The sequence below is a fragment of the Anomaloglossus baeobatrachus genome, chromosome 5 (genome assembly GCF_048569485.1).
Source record: "Anomaloglossus baeobatrachus isolate aAnoBae1 chromosome 5, aAnoBae1.hap1, whole genome shotgun sequence".
NCBI lineage: Eukaryota > Metazoa > Chordata > Amphibia > Anura > Aromobatidae > Anomaloglossus > Anomaloglossus baeobatrachus.
The window spans coordinates 298,291,153-298,311,964 of record NC_134357.1 but is presented as its reverse complement, the minus strand read 5'-3'; the positions used below and the strand labels follow the sequence as shown (position 1 = coordinate 298,311,964).

Below are 20,812 nucleotides of genomic sequence, written 5' to 3'. Positions count from 1 at the left end.
AAAACATTGCAATATTTTGAGCCACCCCGCCGACGTCCCGGCAAATCCCATGGGGCAGTCCTACACTAAATATTATATTTTATTTGGGGTGCCATATGGCCTCACACCTTTAATGCAGAACTGCTTGAGGCAGCACTTACCTGGTGCTTTTCATTCCCGTGCCTGTGACTGAGTCACAGCTGTGGACGGGACAGGCCCAGGCAAGTGCTGCTAAGATTAAATAGCCTGTGGACAGGGCCGGTGGCTGTGTGTGAACAGTCACCAATAGCTAAACCAGTATACAGATAGAACAACCATTTAGTGTAGGACTGCCCCATGGGATTTGCCGGGACGTTGGCGGGGTGGCTCAAAATATTGCAATGTTTTGCGAAAAATCTCCAATTTATTAACAAATACAGTATAGAAATCGTGCTGGTTCCTTCTTTTTGAAAATTTTTTGGCAGGTGGTTAGCCTCCACCAGGCCGTGCACCCTTTTTTGGTTGTTCTATCTGTATATTGGTTTAGCTATTGGTGACTGTTCACACACAGCCACCGGCCCTGTCCACAGGCTATTTAATCTTAGCAGCACTTGCCTGGGCCTGTCCTGCCCACAGCTGTGACTCAGTCATAGGTACGGGAATGAAAAGCACCAGGTAAGTGCTGCCTCAAGCAGTTCTGCATTTGATGTGTGAGGCCATATGGCACCCCAAACAAAATATAATATTTAGTGTAGGACTGCCCCATGGGATTTGCCGGGACGTTGGCGGGGTGGCTCAAAATATTGCAATGTTTTGCCAAAAATCTCTAATTTATTAACAAATACAGTATAGAAATCGTGCTAGCTCCTTCTTTTTGAAATTATTATTTTACCTGGGGGAAACGTGGGGTTATCTTAGTAATGGACAACCCCTTTAACTAATTGAATACATCCCAATTCTTCTCTCTAGCATGCCATTCACTCTGTCAGTGGGCACATCCTCTTTATCAGCATTCAGCCATCCTATGTCTAGGGCAAAATAGACATTCTAAGGAGATTAGAGGATATACAGGTGGAACAAAATGCCTTTCCATCCAGCCTAGATGTGAAAGCACTGTGCTGTTCAATACCACATAGGAATGGATGAAAAGCGGTCAAACATTTCCAAAGTAATAGGCATACTCGCCTATGGAAACACGATGCTTTTTTCATGGATCTCCTTACATTTGTGCTGTCACACAACTATATTCTGTTTTGATGGGCAGTTTTTCCACCAACTCGGGCACCGCAATGGGGAGCCCCTGTGCTATCACATATGCAAACCTGTTTTTGGGCTGGTGGGAGGAAACTGTAGTCTTTTTAATGAATGGAATGAAGAGTGAACTTCACAGATAGCCATGTGGCTACGTTATGTAGATGACATCCTTCTAATCCCTACAGGCACAATAATACAGTTTGAATCTTCCCCAATATCAACCAAGTGGGCCTCAAATTCACTTCCATGATTGTATTCAGGAAGGAAATTTCATGTTTTTCAATCTTCAAACAGGGTATTAGCGGCAGAATAATAGGGTAATACCACTTTGCTATTATGTGGATTATTCTTATGTACCCTGATTAACTTGGACGGTGGTCCCTAATTATCTAAATCGCCAAAGGGTGAAACTGCAATCTTTCCTCAAAAGGGTGACAATTTATATTAATCCAATTAAAGTCAGCACATTAAAGAATTAGTATCCAATATATTTAATTTTGACCACCACCACAATAGGCTGCAAGATAGTACAATAGATTCAATGATACTGACTGAATAAGCCGGTGGCAGCTATGTAGACAATGCTATAACATACAAATATTGCTGAGACATTCATATCCTCATATAAGCACAATAAATAAATTGGTTAAATTACTTTATTGTGGTGGATATATTCAATATATTATCCCGGACCAGTCCTTTCATTGCCCTTTGGGCTATTGGGTTGGCTCTGTAAGTGCCCCATTTTGTGGGAGGTTGTAGAATACTGAACATATAAAGTATGTTGGTGATGTTTATTTCAGTTTTACTTATCTAATAAAAGTTATATTTTACTAATTTGTGTACGTAAGTCAGTGACGTATTTTAATATTTGTCGACTCCACGAGTCTTGTAGGTACCATTGAAGGCATCACTGCTGTCCAGTAAGGCTAGGGCCACATGAGCGTATGGTATCCGAGGCAAGTGCATCGGATGTGACCCTCGCCTCCCACTGTGCTGCAAGTGTAAGCTGAGTGTCATGCCACTGTGATGTGATCCTGCGATTGGATCACAGCTGCGGAGGAGAAGGCGGGCACTGCAGAGGAAAGGAAGGGACTAATCTCCCCATCTCCTACATTGCCAGCTGATGCGATTATTGCACTGCACTCCGGTGTCATCCGAGTGCAGTGCGATGTTTCTCTCGCACCCATAGAATTGTATGGGTGTGAGTAAAAATAGATCGGATTCCACCTACAGCATGCTGTGACTGTTTTCTTGGTCTGATTAGGGCTGAGAAAATAATCGCAGATAGGAACAGCCCCATAGGGTAACATGGGTCCAAATGGAATGCAAATTTTTTTTAATCGCATTCCACTCAAACTGATTTACTCACTGTGTGTCTTAGCCCTAACATGACCACTGTAGACTGTGATTGATTGCAGCCGTTGAGCGATTTGAAACATTGCATGTTTCTCTGATGACCGCTGCAGTCCATCACAGTACTGATGAAATGGTGACATCATCACTTCTGAATTCAGCAGCATGTGACCGCCTCAAGTCATTTCCTACATCCCTTTAAATTCTCTTTTCTATTTTTTTCTTGCTTCTTGCAGCCAGTTGAAGCTACAGATGACGCCTTCTGGGACCAGTTTTGGTCTGATTCGGCCACCTCCGTGCAGGATGTGTTCGCTTTGATCCCAGCTGCTGAGATTCGTGCAGTCCGAGAGGAATCTCCATCGAACTTGGCGACATTATGTTACAAGGTAAATGGTGACAAGAAACATAGTTGTGTTACTTTTTGATGTGGAGAAGTGTTTCACTTGACACACTTCATATGTGTCCTGCAGGCAGTGGAGAAGTTGGTGACAGGAGCCGACAGCGGTTGTCACTCAGACAATGAAAAGCAAATGGTGTTGAACTGTGCCCGATTGTTGACTCGGGTACTGCCTTATATCTTTGAGGACCCGGACTGGAGGGGATTCTTTTGGTCATCAGTGCCTGGTGCTGGGCGTAGCCAGGTAATGTCATTAAAACCACCCCCCAAAGAGACTTTGAGCTCCAAAACGCATTGTACTTTGAGCAGTGGCGTAACTAGAGTTTGATGGGCCCCGGTGCAAAGTTCAGACCTGGGCCCCCCCTCCACGTACACCGACACTTGGGGTACAGGATAATGACACTGACACTCAGGGTACAGGATAATGATGCTGACACTTCGCTCTTACCCACAGCACCCACCTTTCCCATGATCTGAAATTCCTCTATCAGCACCCAGCTTTCCTATTTTCTGATATCCATCTTGTCCTCGGCACACTGCTTCCCCATGCTATGCTATACATATTTCCGTCAGTACCCAGCTTTAACATATCAGAGCATGGGAAAGCTGGGTGCTGAGAGAAGATGTATAGCAGAGCATGGGAAAGCTGGATGCTGAGAGAGGATGTACAGCAGAGCATGGGAAAGCTGGGTGCTGAGAGAAGATGTATAGCAGAGCATGGGAAAGCTGGATGCTGAGAGAGGATGTACAGCAGAGCATGGGAAAGCTGGGTGCTGAGAGAAGATGTATAGCAGAGCATGGGAAAGCTGGGTGCTGAGAGAAGATGTACAGCAGAGCATGGGAAAGCTGGGTGCTGAGAGAAGATGTATAGCAGAGCATGGGAAAGCTGGGTGCTGAGAGAAGATGTATAGCAGAGCATGGGAAAGCTGGGTGCTGAGAGAAGATGTATAGCAGAGCATGGGAAAGCTGGGTGCTGAGGGGAAGAGCCTTTTTCCCTCAGCACAAAACGTTCCCATCCCCTGCTTGTATCTTTGTCCCCCCTTGTATATAGTTCTCCAAATACAATAATGGCACCCACATAGCCTTCCATATAGTATAAAGGGTCCCACATAACCCTTCATATATTAGAATACACTTCCATAGTCCTCCATGCATTATAATTCACCCCATAGTACTCAATATATAATACTGCACCACATAGTCCGCCATATATTATAATGCACCCTCATAATCCTCCATGTATAAAGTAGCCCTTCAATTATTATCATGAATTTCTCATAGTTCTCTATGTATTATAATTCACCCTATAGTTCTCCATGTATTATACTGCACCACATAATCCTTCATGTATAAAGTAGCCCTCCAATTATTATAATGAATTTCTCATAGTTCTCCATATATTATAATTCACCCCATAGTTCTCCATATATTATACTGCACCACATAGTCCCCAATGTTTTATAATGCACCCCCATAGTCCATGTATAAGGTAGCCTCCATAGTTCTCCATATATTATAATGTAGCCCCCATAGTCCTATATGTATTATAACGCAACCCCATAAAACTTCATATTGCATTATGCAGCCCCATATTCCATGTATAAGGTGTCCTTCATTTTGTATTATGCAGCCCCCCAGACCTCCATATATAATAATGCAGCCAGCCTCTCCAGGCCTCCATGTATAATAATGCAGCCAGCCTCCTCAGGCCTCCATGTATAATGTAGCAGCCAGCCTCTCCAGGCCTCCATGTATAACAATGGACCCAGCCTCCTCAGGCCTCCATGTATAATGCAGTATCTCCATGCCTCCATGTATAATAATGCAGCCTCCCCAGACCTCCATGTATAATAATGCAGCCTCCCCAGACCTCCATGTATAATAATGCAGCCTCCCCAGACCTCCATGTATAATAATGCAGCCTCCCCAGACCTCCATGTATAATAATGCAGCCTCCCCAGACCTCCATGTATAATAATGCAGCCTCCCCAGACCTCCATGTATAATAATGCAGCCTCCCCAGACCTCCATATATAATGCAGCCTCCCCAGACCTCCATGTATAAAGCAGCCTCTCCAGGTCTCTATGTATAAAGCAGCCTCTCCAGGCCTCCATGTATAAAGCAGCCTCTCCAGGCCTCCATATATAATGCAGCCTCCCCAGACCTCCATGTATAAAGCAGCCTCTCCAGGTCTCTATGTATAAAGCAGCCTCTCCAGGTCTCTATGTATAAAGCAGCCTCTCCAGGCCTCCATGTATAAAGCAGCCTCTCCAGGCCTCCATGTATAATAATGCAGCCTCTCCAGGCCTCCATGTATAAAGCAACCTCCTCAGACCTCCATGTATAAAGCAGCCTCTCCAGGCCTCCATATATAATGCAGCCTCCTCAGACCTCCATGTATAAAGCAGCCTCTCTAAGCCTCCATGTATAATAATGCAGCTTCCCCAGACCTCCATATATAATGCAGCCTCCTCAGACCTCCATGTATAATAATGCAGCTTCCCCAGAACTGCCTTCCCAAGCCTCTGGCCACCGTTTACTCACTTATATTAGAATAAAAAAACAAAAAAAAACAACAAGTACTCACCTTCTCTCTTCCTTCCACCGCTGCTGTCCTCCCCGCTGCTCGTTCTCCCGGTGCTGCAGTCAGCGTCCTCCTGTCCTGCACTCTATGCACTCAGCACAGCAGTCGCTCGGGAGTGACGTCACCGCACAGGGGGAGAATGGTGATGCATAGCGCGGCACCGACCGCACTATGCTTCATCATTACTGTGCGGGGTTACGGGGGAGGCGCCGCAGCCGCTGACACCAGGTAGGGGGCCCCGGTGCCGGCGCTGACACCAGGCAGGGGGGCCCGATGTCGGTGGCGGCAGCGGGTCAAATAGCGGCGGCGTGGTCTGTGACAGATCAGCGCGGCTCCTCTCACACTGACAGGAGCTGGCTGCTGATCTGCCGGGCGGCCGCCGGGCCCCTAACCTCCCGGGCCCGGTCGCGATCGCGACCGCTGCGACCGCGGTAGTTACGCCACTGACTTTGAGCCTGTACATTTTTCTTTTTGTCTTATGAAAATCACTAGTTTTTTACTATTATCCTTGATCCAGTATCCATTTGCATCTCTACCTGAAGCCCAGTGTCAGTCCGTGGGGCTCATTGCAGAACATTTCTGTTCTTTTTCAGGATGAGGATGATGAGGAAGATGGATCACGTCCACTAGCTGAATCTCTGCTCCTCGCCATCGCCGATCTTCTCTTCTGTCCAGACTTTACAGTGCAAAGCCACAAGAAAAGTGGAGCGGTGAGCGTTACCTCAGACCAGTATATTCTGGACATACTGTATATATGTACATTACCCTTGTTTCTCCAGAAACCAAGTGTCTATCTAAGGCTATGTGCGCACGTTGCGTACTGTCCCTGCAGAAATTTCTGCAGCGATTTGAACAGCACACGTGCGCTTCAAATCGCTGCAGAAACAGTCCGTAATGAAAAAAAAGCCGATTTCCTGCGCTCTGACTGCAGCCCCTCCCATAGACAGAGCGGGGGATGCATGCAGAGCGCAGGAAAGAAGTGACATGTCACTACTTAGAACGCGCGCTTCGGGCAGCAGCTGAAGCGCTGCACTCTAATACGCCACGTGCGCACGGCTCCTGCATAATCTTCATAGATTATGCTGGGGACGCAGGACGCATGCAGTTACGCTGCGGTGCAGATCGCAGCGTAACTACATGCAATTATGCAACGTGCGCACATAGCCTAAGAGTGTAAAAAACGTTTATTTTTTTTTAATACAAAATTCATTAAATGCATGCACTTTGGGCTAAAAAAATCATGTTTGCAATTGGGTTTCATTAAACATTTTGTACAATTTGCCCTCTATAGCTTCTGTGTTTACCTGTCTATATTGCTGGCCGCAGAATGAGTTCACTGAGAATCAGTCAGTGAGCTTGCTATCACAGTCGGAGTTTATAATTCTTTTTTTCTTTGTCGCTCCATTGGGAGACCCAGACAATTGGGTGTATAGCTTCTGCCTCCGGAGGCCACACAAAGTATTACACTTTAAAAAGTGTAACCCCTCCCCTCTGCCTATACACCCTCCCGTGCATCACGGGCTCCTCAGTTTTATGCTTTGTGTGGAAGGAGGCACACATCCACTCATGCATTCTCATTTTAGTTATATCGGTTGGAAGAAAAGTGGGCCCCCCACGGGGCCCCCGGCATGTTCCCTTCTCACCCCACTACATCGGCGGTGCTGTTAAGGTTGAGGTACCCATTGCGGGTACAAAGGCCGGAGCCTCATGCCGTCTCCTTCACCATCCCTTAGCGGCTCTGGGAGAAGTGGGATCCTGAGCGGTCATCCATTCACTGGGACCGTGCTCCCTCCGCAGCCCCTGTGGGAATCTGTCGGACAGGAGTCTATTTATCCTCAGGGACCGGGCCCTGCATCACTAAGGTACTCTGTGTCCCCATGGGGGATGTGCATGGAGCGCCTTCATCCCGGACGCTGCAGCAGCTGCTTATTTGTGACGGCCGGCGGACTTCCGCGCTGACCGCGCCTGCTTGTCGGCCGCGGTCTTAAATTTAGTCCCCGGCTTCAATTGCGGCCTAGTAGCAAAACTCCCGCCCCCGGGCCTGTCTATCAGGGGTAAGGGCGGGACTGCCGACCTGACGTCGGATGTGAGGGCCGGAGCATCCTGGATGTTTCCTCCCCCCTCACTGACCACTGTGGGGACTCCAGATTCCCGCACTTTTCTAGCGCCGCCCACGGCCCCACTCCTCCCCAGAGAGCTCCGGCAGCCATTTTTTTGGCATTCTGCCGGTGGAGGATTTCCAGGAAAGAGCTCTGCAACGCTGGGAGACCTAAGGCAGGGAATCTGGAGGACACACGCTCCGCTTTTTAGCGGTCGGTAAGCCACACCGGTCACCCGGTGTTGGTCCCCTTAGGGTGCCGGAATAGATACTATATATTTATATATTTCTGTTCGGTCGGGCTGTATACCCTTTCCCATATACCCTCAGTGATCACTCTCCTAGGAGACAACAGCATGTCGTCCACAAGGAGCAAGGGTGCCAAGGCACAGGGTTATTTTGCGACCTGTACCTCTTGTGCGGCTAAGTTACCTGCGGGTTCCACCTACCCTCACTGTGAGCAATGCTCAACCCCTGTTTTGCTTGCTCAGCCGGAGCCTCGGTCACTAGTGGGCCCCTCGGCTCAGGTAGACCCCCCTGCTCCCCCTGTCCAGGCGGCAGGGACAGAGTTTGCAGTTTTTGCTGAAAAACTCTCTGAGTCACTCTCACAATCCACGGCTCAGTCTATGGACAAATGGTCTGCCAAGCTGCTTGAAGCTTTGCAGTCCAGACCGGTCCTTACACAGGCCTCGGGCCCTGTTGGATCGTCGCCTCCAGGCCCCTCTCTGTCCGCGCCGCAGCGCGTTCCCAGGGGGGCCCTAGGTCTCATGTGGAGGACTCCTGCCCGGACCACAGTCCCAGACCGGCTAAGCGGGCCCGCTGGGAATCTTCCCCGACTTCTTCACGCTGCTCGGGTTCCCAGCTTGAGGACTCTCTGGAGGACGAGGCGGACGTAGCAGCTCAGGGCTCTGACCCTGACGTTGCTCTCAATCTTGATACACCTGAAGGGGACGCCATAGTAAATGACCTTATCTCGTCCATCAACCAGGTGTTGGATATATCTCCCCCGCCACCACCTGTAGAGGAGTCGACTTCTCAGCAGGAGAAACACCAGTTTCGGTTCCCTAAACGTACACGGAGTGCGTTTTTCGATTACTCTAACTTCAGAGATGCTGCCCAGAAGCCCAGAGCGGTTCCGGACAAGCGCTTTACTAAGCGCCTTACTGACACACGTTACCCCTTCCCCTCTGACGTAGTTAAGGGTTGGGCTCAATGTCCCAAGGTGGATCCCCCAGTCTCTAGATTGGCGGCTAGATCTGTGGTATCGGTTGCAGATGGCTCATCGCTAAAGGATGCCACTGACAGGCAGATAGAGCTCCTGGTGAAATCCATCTATGAAGCCACGGGCGCGTCTTTTGCCCCGGCTTTTGCAGCCGTGTGGGCACTCCAAGCTATCTCAGCTTGTCTGGCTGAGATTAATGCGGTCACACGTAATTCTGCTCCGCAGGTTGCGTCTTTGACTTCTCAGGCGTCAGCTTTTTCTTCATACGCCATGAACGCAGTTCTAGACTCTGCTAGCCGTACAGCGGTGGCATCCGCTAACTCTGTGGCAGTCCGCAGGGCCATGTGGCTGCGCGAATGGAAGGCAGACTCGGCTTCCAAGAGGTTCTTAACCGGTTTGCCGTTTTCTGGCGACCGCTTGTTTGGCGAACGATTGGATGAGATTATTAAGGAATCCAAGGGAAAGGACTCCTCCTTACCCCAGTCCAAACCGAAGAGACCTCAGCAACGGAAAATACAATCGAGGTTTCGGTCCTTTCGTCCCTCCGCCAAGCCTCAATCCTCTTCGTCCAGCAGGCCGGAGAAAGGCCAGAGGAACTCCTATGCGTGGCGGGCTAAGCCACGCCCCCAAAAGCCCGCCGGAGGCAATGCCTCCAAGGCGGCCTCTTCATGACTCTCGGCATCCCCGAACTGCATCCTCGGTCGGTGGCAGGCTCTCCCGCTTTTGCGACGCCTGGTGGCCACATGTTCAAGACCGATGGGTGAGAGACATTCTGTCTCACGGTTACAGGATAGAGTTCAGCTCTCGTCCCCCGACTCGTTTCTTCAGAACCTCTCCGCCCCCCGAGCGAGCCGATGCACTTTTTCAGGCGGTGAACGCTCTGAAGACAGAAGGAGTTGTGATCCCTGTTCCCCCCCAGGAACATGGTCGCGGCTTTTACTCCAACTTGTTTGTGGTGCCAAAGAAGGACGGCTCGTTCCGTCCCGTTCTGGACCTCAAACTGCTCAACAGACATGTGAGCACCAGACGGTTTCGGATGGAATCTCTCCGCTCGGTCATCGCTTCGATGTCACAAGGAGACTTCCTAGCATCGATCGACATCAAGGATGCTTATCTCCATGTGCCGATCGCATCCGAACATCAACGTTTTTTGCGTTTCGCCATCGGGGACGAACACCTTCAGTTCGTGGCATTGCCTTTCGGCCTGGCGACAGCCCCACGGGTGTTCACCAAGGTCATGGCATCTGTTGTGGCGGTCCTACACTCTCAGGGCCACTCGGTGATTCCCTACTTAGACGATCTTCTGGTCAGGGCACCCTCTCAGATGGCGTGTCAAAACAGCCTTTCCGTCGCTCTGGCGACTCTCCAGCAGTTCGGGTGGATCATCAACTTCCCAAAATCTAAGTTGACACCGACCCAATCACTGACGTACCTTGGGATGGAGTTTCATACTCAGTCAGCGGTAGTCATGCTACCGCTGGACAAACAGCTTTCGCTGCAGGCAGGGGTGCAATCTCTTCTTCGGGGTCAGTCACACCCCTTGAGGCGCCTCATGCACTTCCTGGGGAAGATGGTGGCAGCGATGGAGGCAGTGCCCTTCGCGCAATTCCATCTGCGGCCACTCCAGTGGGACATTCTCCGCAAATGGGACAGGAGGTCGACTTCCCTCGACAGGAACGTCTCTCTTTCCCTTGCAACCAAGACGTCACTTCAGTGGTGGCTCCTTCCCAACTCTCTGTCGCAGGGAAAATCCTTCCTACCCCCAACCTGGGCTGTGGTCACCACGGACGCGAGCCTGTCAGGGTGGGGGGCGGTTTTTCTCCACCACAGGGCTCAGGGAACCTGGACTCCGATGGAGTCATCCCTTCAGATCAATATTCTGGAGATAAGGGCAGTGTATCTAGCCCTATTGGCCTTTCATCGGTGGCTGGAGGGCAGGCAGATCCGGATCCAGTCGGACAACGCCACTGCCGTCGCATACATCAACCACCAAGGCGGCACTCGCAGTCGTCAAGCCTTCCAGGAGGTCCGACGGATTCTGCAGTGGGTGGAAGCCACAGCTTCCACCATCTCCGCAGTTCACATCCCGGGCGTAGAAAAGTGGGAAGCAGATTTTCTCAGTCGTCAGGGCATGGACGCGGGGGAATGGTCTCTTTACCCAGACGTGTTTCGAGAGATCTGTCGCCGCTGGGGAACGCTGGACGTCGATCTCATGGCGTCACGGCACAACAACAAAGTCCCAGCATTCATGGCCCGGTCTCAAGATCACAGAGCTCTGGCGGCGGACGCATTAGTTCAGGATTGGTCGCAGTTTCGACTGCCTTATGTATTTCCTCCTCTGGCGATGCTGCCCAGAGTGCTGCGCAAAATCAGGTCCGACTGTCGTCGCGCCATTCTCGTCGCTCCAGATTGGCCGAGGCGGTCGTGGTACCCGGATCTGTGGCATCTCACGGTGGGTCAACCGTGGGTGCTCCCAGACCGCCCAGACTTGCTGTCACAAGGGCCGTTTTTCCACCTGAATTCTGTGGCCCTCAACCTGACTGTGTGGCCATTGAGTCCTGGCTCCTAGCGTCTTCAGGGTTATCTCAAGATGTCATTGCCACCATGAGACAGGCCAGGAAACCAACGTCCGCCAAGATCTATCACAGGTCTTGGAGGATCTTCTTATCCTGGTGCTCTGATAAGGGTTTTACTCCCTGGCCTTTTGCCTTACCCACTTTTCTTTCATTCCTTCAATCCGGAATGGACAAGGGGTTGTCTCTCGGCTCTCTCAAGGGTCAAGTATCGGCGCTATCCGTATTTTTTCAAAAGCGTCTAGCCAGGCTTCCGCAGGTCCGCACGTTCCTGCAGGGAGTTTGCCACATAGTCCCACCTTACAAGCGTCCGCTGGAACCCTGGGACCTTAACAGGGTGCTAACGGCTCTTCAGAAACCACCTTTCGAGCCGCTGCGGGATGTCTCTTTATCACGTCTTTCGCAGAAGGTGGCATTTCTAGTGGCAGTTACATCGCTCCGTAGAGTGTCGGAGCTGGCAGCGCTGTCATGCAAAGCCCCCTTCCTGGTTTTTCACCAGGATAAGGTGGTTCTGCGTCCTGTTCCGGAATTTCTCCCTAAGGTGGTATCTCCTTTTCATCTCAATCAGGATATCTCCTTACCTTCATTTTGCCCTAATCCAATTCACCAATGTGAAAAGGATTTGCACTCATTAGATCTGGTGAGAGCACTCCGGCTCTACGTGTCTCGCACGGCACCCCTGCGCCGTTCTGATGCGCTCTTTGTCCTTGTCGCTGGCCAGCGTAAGGGTTCGCAGGCTTCCAAGTCAACCTTGGCTCGGTGGATCAAGGAACCGATTCTTGAAGCCTACCGTTCTTCTGGGCTTCTGCTTCCTTTGGGGCTGAAAGCCCATTCTACCAGAGCCGTGGGTGCGTCCTGGTCATTGCGGCACCGGGCTACGGCTCAGCAGGTGTGTCAGGCAGCTACCTGGTCTAGTCTGCACACTTTCACGAAACACTATCAGGTGCATACCTATGCTTCGGCAGACGCCAGTCTAGGTAGGCGAGTCCTTCAGGCGGCGGTTGCCCACCTGTAAGAGGGGGTCGTTTTCGGCTCTTTTTATCGAGGTATTCTTTTACCCACCCAGGGACTGCTTTTGGACGTCCCAATTGTCTGGGTCTCCCAATGGAGCGACAAAGAAGAAGGGAATTTTGTTTACTTACCGTAAATTCCTTTTCTTCTAGCTCCTATTGGGAGACCCAGCACCTGCCCCTGTACCCTTCGGGCTGGTTGTTCTTTTGTGTTCACATGTTGTTCATGTTGAATTGTTCTTTTGGTTCATGGTTTTCAGTTCTCCGAACATCCTTCGGATTGAATTTACCTTAGACCAATTTATAAGTTTCCTCCTTCCTGCTTTTGCACCAAAACTGAGGAGCCCGTGATGCACGGGAGGGTGTATAGGCAGAGGGGAGGGGTTACACTTTTTAAAGTGTAATACTTTGTGTGGCCTCCGGAGGCAGAAGCTATACACCCAATTGTCTGGGTCTCCCAATAGGAGCTAGAAGAAAAGGAATTTACGGTAAGTAAACAAAATTCCCTTCTTTTTTCTAATTTTAGTTCAATGTGCAGGGAAAAGAGCCTGTGAAAAGCCAAACAGTGCAACCTTTTTTGAATTAAACCAAATTATAAGACTGATTTTTTTTTTTAGCTCCACATAAGTGTATTTAAATAAAAAGAATAAAATTGTCCCCAAAAGTGGCAAATCCCTTTTTAAAGGGGTTGTCTACTACGCTTACATTGATGGTCTAGCCTTAGCATAGGCCACTAATGTCTGATTGGCCAGAATCCCACACCCGGCACCCCCACCGATCAGATATTCTCGGTGTCGGCGAGGGCAGGTGGCCGGAAATGCTCAGTTCCAGAGCTGCCCTGTGTTCTGATAGTGGCCGAGTAGTGCCTATCTGACTACAATGATTTTGAATGGGAGGTGGATGTGCAGTACCCGGGCTGCTATCAGAAGACAGTGCAGGTCCGGAACTGAGCATTTCCGGCCTCCTGCTCTCGCCGGCACCGAGAACATCTGATCAGCGGGGGTGCGGTGTGTCGGACCCCAGCCGAGTAGATGTTGATGACCTATCCTAAGGATAGGCTGTCAATGTAAAAGTAGTAGACAACCTGGAATTTCCATTTGGCACAAACGTGTTGTTCTTTACCAAATTTTGTCTTTATTTTATTTTTTACCAACGTATTTGCATTTTTTAGTCACAGTTTGAATATTACTTATCTGTAGGATACAGCAGAAGACATTCACACTCTGGACAGCTGTGAGTACATCTGGGAAGCCGGCGTTGGCTTTGCTCACTCTCCAGCACTCAACCACCCGCATGATCTCAACAGGTAGGTGAGCGTTGACCCAGTAAGAGAGCTGTTCTGTAGAGCAGGCCTTGTATGAAATAGGAAGAATCTGGATTCTTATTGCTTATCAAATGTTGTACACTTATGGTGGAGCCCATTGCCATTGATGTCCATCCTATGACTGATCTGACACCGTTTTTTTTTTCTGCTTTTATAAAGTAACAGTTAAAAAGTTATTCCCATCTCCAAGATCCTATCCCAGTATGTAGTAGATATAATAATAAGAATATTAGGAAATATCTCCAATTAGAAATATAGTATAGCTCTCCTGATTAGCCATGTCTCTTACCTCATGTGCAGGGCATTGCAGCTTAGGTATCCATGGTTGTGTCCACTCATATGATAGTTGTAACCATGGATACCTAAGTTGCAAATACCCTGCAAATGAGGTAAGAGACAAGGCTATATCAGGAGAACTATACTACATTCCTAATTTAAAGGTATTTGCAAATATTATTATGATTACTACTACATATTGGGATAGCAACTTGGAGATGGGAATACCCCTTTAATGAAAAAGTCAGCGGAAGTGTAAGGGTATATATACACACATCAAGCATTTGCTGCAGACATTTCTGCATCAAAAATGGGTCTCTTGGCAGGAAAAACACTACATAAAAACCACTCATTTTTGCATATGTTTTTATGGTTTTTTTTTTTCTGTCCCCCCCCCCCTTCAATTGAATGGGTAAAAAACACTGCAAAATCTGGGAAGAAATTGACATGATGTAGACAGCTTCAAATCTGAAAGGAAGAAATAATCCACATGTGCATGAGATTTCAGAAATCATTCACTTGCTGGAACAGAAAAATGCTGTTTGGTTTTTTTTTTTGTGTTTTTTTTTTGCAGCTAAAAGACGCTTAAAAATAATGAATTTGTTCTGTCTGGGTAATCCATGGTTAATGGTTAGCTAATCATAAATACGCCATCATCTAGTTATGTTTTTGATGCCATGTATCATTCTTTAAAGTTGGTAGGCCAATTGACATCTTCTGACCCAAAGTTATATTCTGGTGACACCATGGAGAAGCCAGTTCTCAAAGTCTCAGGTTTTGGATGGCAGATTTCATGACCCAAGAGTAGAGAAATATTTATCAATAAAAATAAAGGTTTTCTTCCTTTTCTCTATTAGGACTGAACTTCTCAAACTCCTACTGACCTGTTTCTCTGAAGCAATGTATCTTCCACCATCATCAGAGAACAGTGGCACAACCAACCCATGGGTACAGTTCTTCTGCTCCACGGAAAATCGGTATGCAATTGAAATAGTAGAGTGTTTTCCAGAAAATGCTCCACTCAGAATTAAAAATCTTAAATGAATCCTCTATTTCTTTGTCGCTCTATTGGGAGACCCAGACAATTGGGTGTATAGCTACTGCCTCCGGAGGCCACACAAAGTATTACACTTAAAAGTGTAAGGCCCCTCCCCTTCTGCCTATACACCCCCCGTGGGATCACGGGCTCCTCAGTTTTCATGCTTTGTGCGAAGGAGGTCAGACATGCACGCATAGCTCCACTGTTTAGTCAGCAGCAGCTGCTGACTATGTCGGATGGAAGAAAAGAGGGCCCATACTAGGGCCCCCAGCATGCTCCCTTCTCACCCCACTTTTGTCGGCGGTGTTTGTTAAGGTTGAGGTACCCATTGCGGGTACGGAGGCTGGAGCCCACATGCTGCTTTCCTTCCCCATCCCCTTAGGGCTCTGGGTGAAGTGGGATCTTATCGGTCTCCAGGCACTGAGGCCGTGCTCCGTCCACAGCCCCTGGGAATCTGCTGGACATGGAGCGGAGTATCCTCAGGGACATGGCCCTGCTACGTTGAGGTACTCTGTGTCCCCGTGGGGACCGCGCACAAACACACGGCAGCACTGCTGGGTGTGTTAGTGCGCCAGGGATGGCGGCGCTGCCCGCACTGGTGCCATCGCACACTACAGCGTGCTGGGTGTGTTAGAGTATTGGGGGACTGCCGCGCTAACCGCCGCTGCCATTTTTATCTCAGGCGCGGCTGGGACTTGTGGTGCGCCGGGGACTTCCGCGCCGGCCAGGGCTTATATGCCGGGCCGCGCTTATTACTCTAGTCCCCGGCTTTTGCGGCCTTCTCTCACTTCGTTACCGCCCACTGGCCTGCCAGTCAGGGTAAGGGCGTGACGCTGCACAGCACGGCAGCGCTGAGAGATGGAGCATGCTTTGCATACTCCACCCCTCTCACTGTACACAGTGTGAAACCGGATTCCCGCACTTTCTGGGGCACGCCCACGGCCTCCTCCTCTACACAGGACGCCGGCAGCCATTCATGTCAGTTTTTTCTGTGACTGAGAAAAGAGACAAGTTTGGGAAGACCCTGGCAGGGATTCGGGTGGTCACACAACCGCTGTGTGCGGGCGGTAAGCAGCACCTGTGGTGCTGACCCCACTAGTACCGAAATGCACATATAGATATATGCTTGTACGCTATACATTGCACTGTTCGGTCGCACTTTTGTATTTTGGCTATATACCCTCCTTGATTGTTCGGGGGAGATAACAGCATATCGTCTGTGAAAAACAAGGGTGCAGAAGCACAGGTTTTCTATGCAGCCTGTACAGCATGTACGGCTATACTGCCGGCAGGTTCCACGGACCCCAATTGTATGCAATGCACGGCCCTTGTGGAACTTACTCAGCCGGAGCCTCTGCTAATGGTCCAGGTGGTGGGGACGGAGTTTGCAGTATCCACTTCAGACTTTCTGAGACTATGGCTAAGATACTAGAAGCCTTGCAGTCCAGACCGCTCCCTCAGACCATGGGCTCTGTTGATTCATTGCCCCTGGTCCCCCCCCCCCCCCCCCCAGTTGGTACAACAAGGTGCTCCTGGAGTGTCTCAGGGATCCCAGGGTGAGGGGTCTGACTCGGACCGCAGTCCCAGACCCCCTAAGCGACCTCGCTGGGAGCATCCCTCGACGTCACAGCATCATTCAGGGTCTCAGCATGGGGACTCTCTCTATGATAAGGCGGAGGTATCTGATCAGGATTCTGATCCTGAGAACGTTCTCTACCTGGATACACCTGACTGTGACACCGTAGTGAACGATCTTAAGGCGTCCATCAATCACATGTTGGTTATTTCTCCCTCAGCTCCTACGCCTGAGGAGTCAGCTTCTCAGCAGGAGAAGTTCCGTTTCAGGTTCCCCAAGCGTACATTGAGTACGCTTTCTGGATCAATCTGACTTCAGGGAGGCAGTCCAGAACCACCAGGCTTCTCCAGATATCGTTTTTGCCTTAAGGATACACGTTATCTCTTCCCTTTTGACGTTGTCAAGGGCTGGGTTCAGTGTTCCAATGTGGACCTCCTATCTCCAGCGGCTAAATCCTTAGTTGCAGTGGAAGATATGGCTTCACTCAAAGATGCCACTGACAGACAGATGGAGCTCTGGTTGGAATCCATCTATGAAGCTATTGCCGTGTCTTTGCTCCAGCTTTCGCAGCCGTCTGGGCGCTCCAAGCGGTCTCAGCGGCTCAAGCGCAAATTGAGGCAGTCACACGTATGTCTGCGTCGCAGGCTGCGTCTTTAACATCTCAAACGTCAGCGTTTGCGTCATACGCCATAATGCTGTCCTGGACTCGGCGAGCCGGAAGGCGGTTGCGTCCGACAATTCAGTGGTAATACGCAGAGCCTTGTGGTTGCGGGAATGGAAGGCAGATTCTGCTTTCAAAAAAGTGCCTAACCAGTTTGCCATTCTCTGGCGACCGCTTGTTTGGTGAGCGACTGGATGAAATCATCAAACAATCCAAGGGAAAGGATACATCCTTTCCTCAGGCTAAACCGATCATACCCCAACAGAGGAGGGGACAGTCGAGGTTTCGGTCCTTGCGGGGCGCAGGCAGGTCCAATTCTCCTCGTCCAAAAGGCCTCAGAAGGATCAGAGGAACTCCGACGCGTGGCGGTCTAAATCACGCCCTAAAAAGACCGCCGGAGGCGCCGCTACCAAGGCGGCTTCCTCATGACTTACGGCCTCCTCACACCGCATCCTCGGTCGGTGGCAGGCTCTCCCGCTTTTGCGACACCTGGCTGCCACAAGTAAAAGACCGTTGGGTGAGAGACATTTTGTCTCACGGTTACAGGATAGAGTTCAGCTCTCGTCCTCCGACTCGATTCTTCAGAACATCTCCGCCTCCCGAGCGAGCCAAGACTCTGCTGCAGGCGGTGGGCATTCTGAAGGCAGAAGGAGTGGTGGTCCCGGCTCCTCTTCAGCAACAGGGTCACGGTTTCTACTCCAACCTGTTTGTGGTTCCAAAGAAGGACGGGTCCTTCTGTCCTGTTTTGGACCTAAAACTATTCAACAAACACGTAAGGACCAGGCGGTTCCGGATGGAATCCCTCCGCTCCGTCATCGCCTCAATGTTCCAAGGAGATTTCCTAGCATCGATCGATATCAGGATGCTTATCTCCACGTACCAATTGCTCCAGAGCATCAGCGCTTCCTGCGCTTCGCCATAGGAGACGAACACCTTCAGTTCGTGGCACTGCCGTTCGGCCTGGCGACAGACCCAAGGGTTTTCACCAAGGTCATGGCTACAAAAGTTGCGGTCCTCCACTCTCAGGGTCACTCAGTGATACCCTACTTAGACGATCTGCTGGTCAAGGCACCCTCTCAAGAGGCATGCCAACACAGCCTCAACGTTACTCTGGAGATTCTCCAGAGTTTCGGGTGGATCATCAATTTTCCAAAGTCAAATCTGACACCGGTCCAATCGCTGACATATCTTGGCATGGAGTTTCTTACTCTTCCAGCGATAGTGAAGCTTCCGCTGGACAAACAGCGGTCACTACAGACAGGGGTACAATCACTCCTTCAAGGTCGGTCACACCCCTTGAGGCGCCTCATGCACTTCCTGGGGAAGATGGTGGCAGCAATAGAAGCAGTCCCTTTCACGCAGTTTCACCTGTGTCCTCTTCAATGGGACATCCTACGCAAGTGGGACAGGATGCCGACGTCCATAGACAGGAACGTCTACCTCTCTCAAGCAACCAAAGCTTCCCTTCAGGTGGTGGCTTCTTCCCACCTCATTATCGAAAGGGAAATCTTGCCTAACCCCATCCTGGGCGGTGGTCACGACGGACGCGAGTCTGTCAGGGTGGGGAGCGATCTTTCTCCACCACAGGGCTCAGGGTACGTGGACTCAGTAATAGTCCTCACTTCAGATCAATTTTCTGGAGATCAGGGCAGTGTATCTTGCCCTAAAAGCGTTCCAACAGTGGCTGGAAGGCAGGCAGATCCGAATTCAGTCGGACAACTCCACAGCGGTGGCTTACATCAACCACCAAGGTGGGACACGCAGTCGGCAAGCCTTCCAGGAAGTCCGGCGGATTCTGCTATGGGTGGAAGCCACAGCACCCACCATATCCGCAGTTCACATCCCGAGCGTAGAAAACTGGGAAGCAGACTTTCTCAGTCGCCAGGGCATGGATGCAGGGGAATGGTCCCTTCACCCGGACGTGTTTCAGGAGATCTGTTGCCGCTGGGGGATGCCGGACGTCGACCTAATGGCGTCTCAGCACAACAACAAGGTCCCGGCATTCATGGCGCGGTCTCACGATCACAGAGCTTTGGCGGCAGACGCCTTCGTTCAGGATTGGTCGCAGTTTCAACTCCGTTATGCGTTCCCACCTCTGGCACTGTTGCCCAGAGTGTTACGCAAGATCAGGTCCGACTGCCGCCGCGCCATCCTCGTCGCTCCAAAATGGCCAACGAGGTCGTGGTGCCCGGATCTGTGGCATCTCACGGTAGGCCAACCGGGGGAACTATCAGACCGACCAGACTTGCTGTCTCAAGGGTCGTTTTTTCCTTCAGAATTCTGCGACCCTCAACCTGATGGAGTGGCCATTGAGTCCTGGATCCTAGCATCTGCAGGGTTATCTCAAGGGGTCATTACCACTATGAGACAGGCCAGAAAACACACATCTGCCAAGATCTACCACAGAACGTGGAAGATATTCTTATCTTGGTCCTCTGCTCAGGGAGTTTCTCCCTGGCCAATTGCCTTGCCTACTTTCTTTCCTTCCTGCAATTCGGTTGGAAAAAGGTTGTCGCTCGGTTCCCTTAACGGACAAATCTCAGCGCTCTCTGTACAGGGTGGATTGATTTAAATCACGCCGATTTAAATCATGATTTAAATCACGATTTAAATCAAAAGATTTTTTTCTATTTAAATCGGATCGATTTAAATCATGATTTTAATCATGATTTAAATCACTGATTTAAATCAAAAGGTTTTTTTTTAATATAAATCACGATTAAAATGAGAAGTGAGAGCAGTGTGCATGTGCGCCCATAGTTACACGGACGAAACTAGGGGCAACGATCTAACGCCAGGGTGAGGGGGGGACCCCAAAGTAAGTAAAAATCTTTTTTTTTTTACTATATGGCAATAGGTAGGTGTTTAAAAGCAGCATGTCTTAATTGTATAAACTATTAATAGCCTCCACATTTTGTTCATACTGCCCCTTTAATTCCACACTTCTAGCTTGGTTTCAGTTTTGGTTTAGTTTCTTTTTCCCTGCATTCAGTTGACATGCCCAAACTTGTTGGATAGTCAGCAGTACTTGGCTCAGGCTGTAGTAACATCAGCAGTGCTTGGCTCAGGCTGTAGTAACAATCAAACTTCATAAGTGATCTGTGTGAGCCATGGCAGCAGGTCGTAAGAGAGACCCTATTTGGGTTCATTTTGTTGAGATGCCAGCAGCAGATCTTGGAAAGAAAGGTGCAAGAACAAAGTGCAAATACTGTCAAAAGGATATCCAAGGACTTGTTTGCCATTTGAAATCACATTATGAAAACTGCAACCAGAAGGGAAATGAAGATGTTGATAGTGATACAACTAATGTCAATGAACCCCCACAGCTTCTTATGCACCAGGAGCCTAGTACTAGTGGTAAGTCTGGCAATTAATTTACAACCTATTTTTTTAACAGACATTTTACTGGGATGGTTAAAGTCTATGAAAAGAAAAATTTCTAGCACTGGTAGTTCTGGAGTATAGAATTTAAATTTATGTTAA

General features: G+C 49.6%; 1 protein-coding gene across 1 annotated transcript in view; it reads left to right on the top strand.

Moving 5' to 3' along the window:
- Window positions 1-20,812, top strand: part of HID1 (HID1 domain containing) — a 126,357-nt gene that overhangs the window by 18,265 nt on the left and 87,280 nt on the right. The window contains exons 2-6 of the mRNA XM_075349631.1: window positions 2,805-2,954; window positions 3,039-3,209; window positions 6,144-6,260; window positions 13,653-13,759; window positions 14,911-15,030. Coding sequence (XP_075205746.1) covers window positions 2,805-2,954; window positions 3,039-3,209; window positions 6,144-6,260; window positions 13,653-13,759; window positions 14,911-15,030 — 665 coding nt within the window. The remainder of the gene's footprint in view (window positions 1-2,804; window positions 2,955-3,038; window positions 3,210-6,143; window positions 6,261-13,652; window positions 13,760-14,910; window positions 15,031-20,812) is intronic.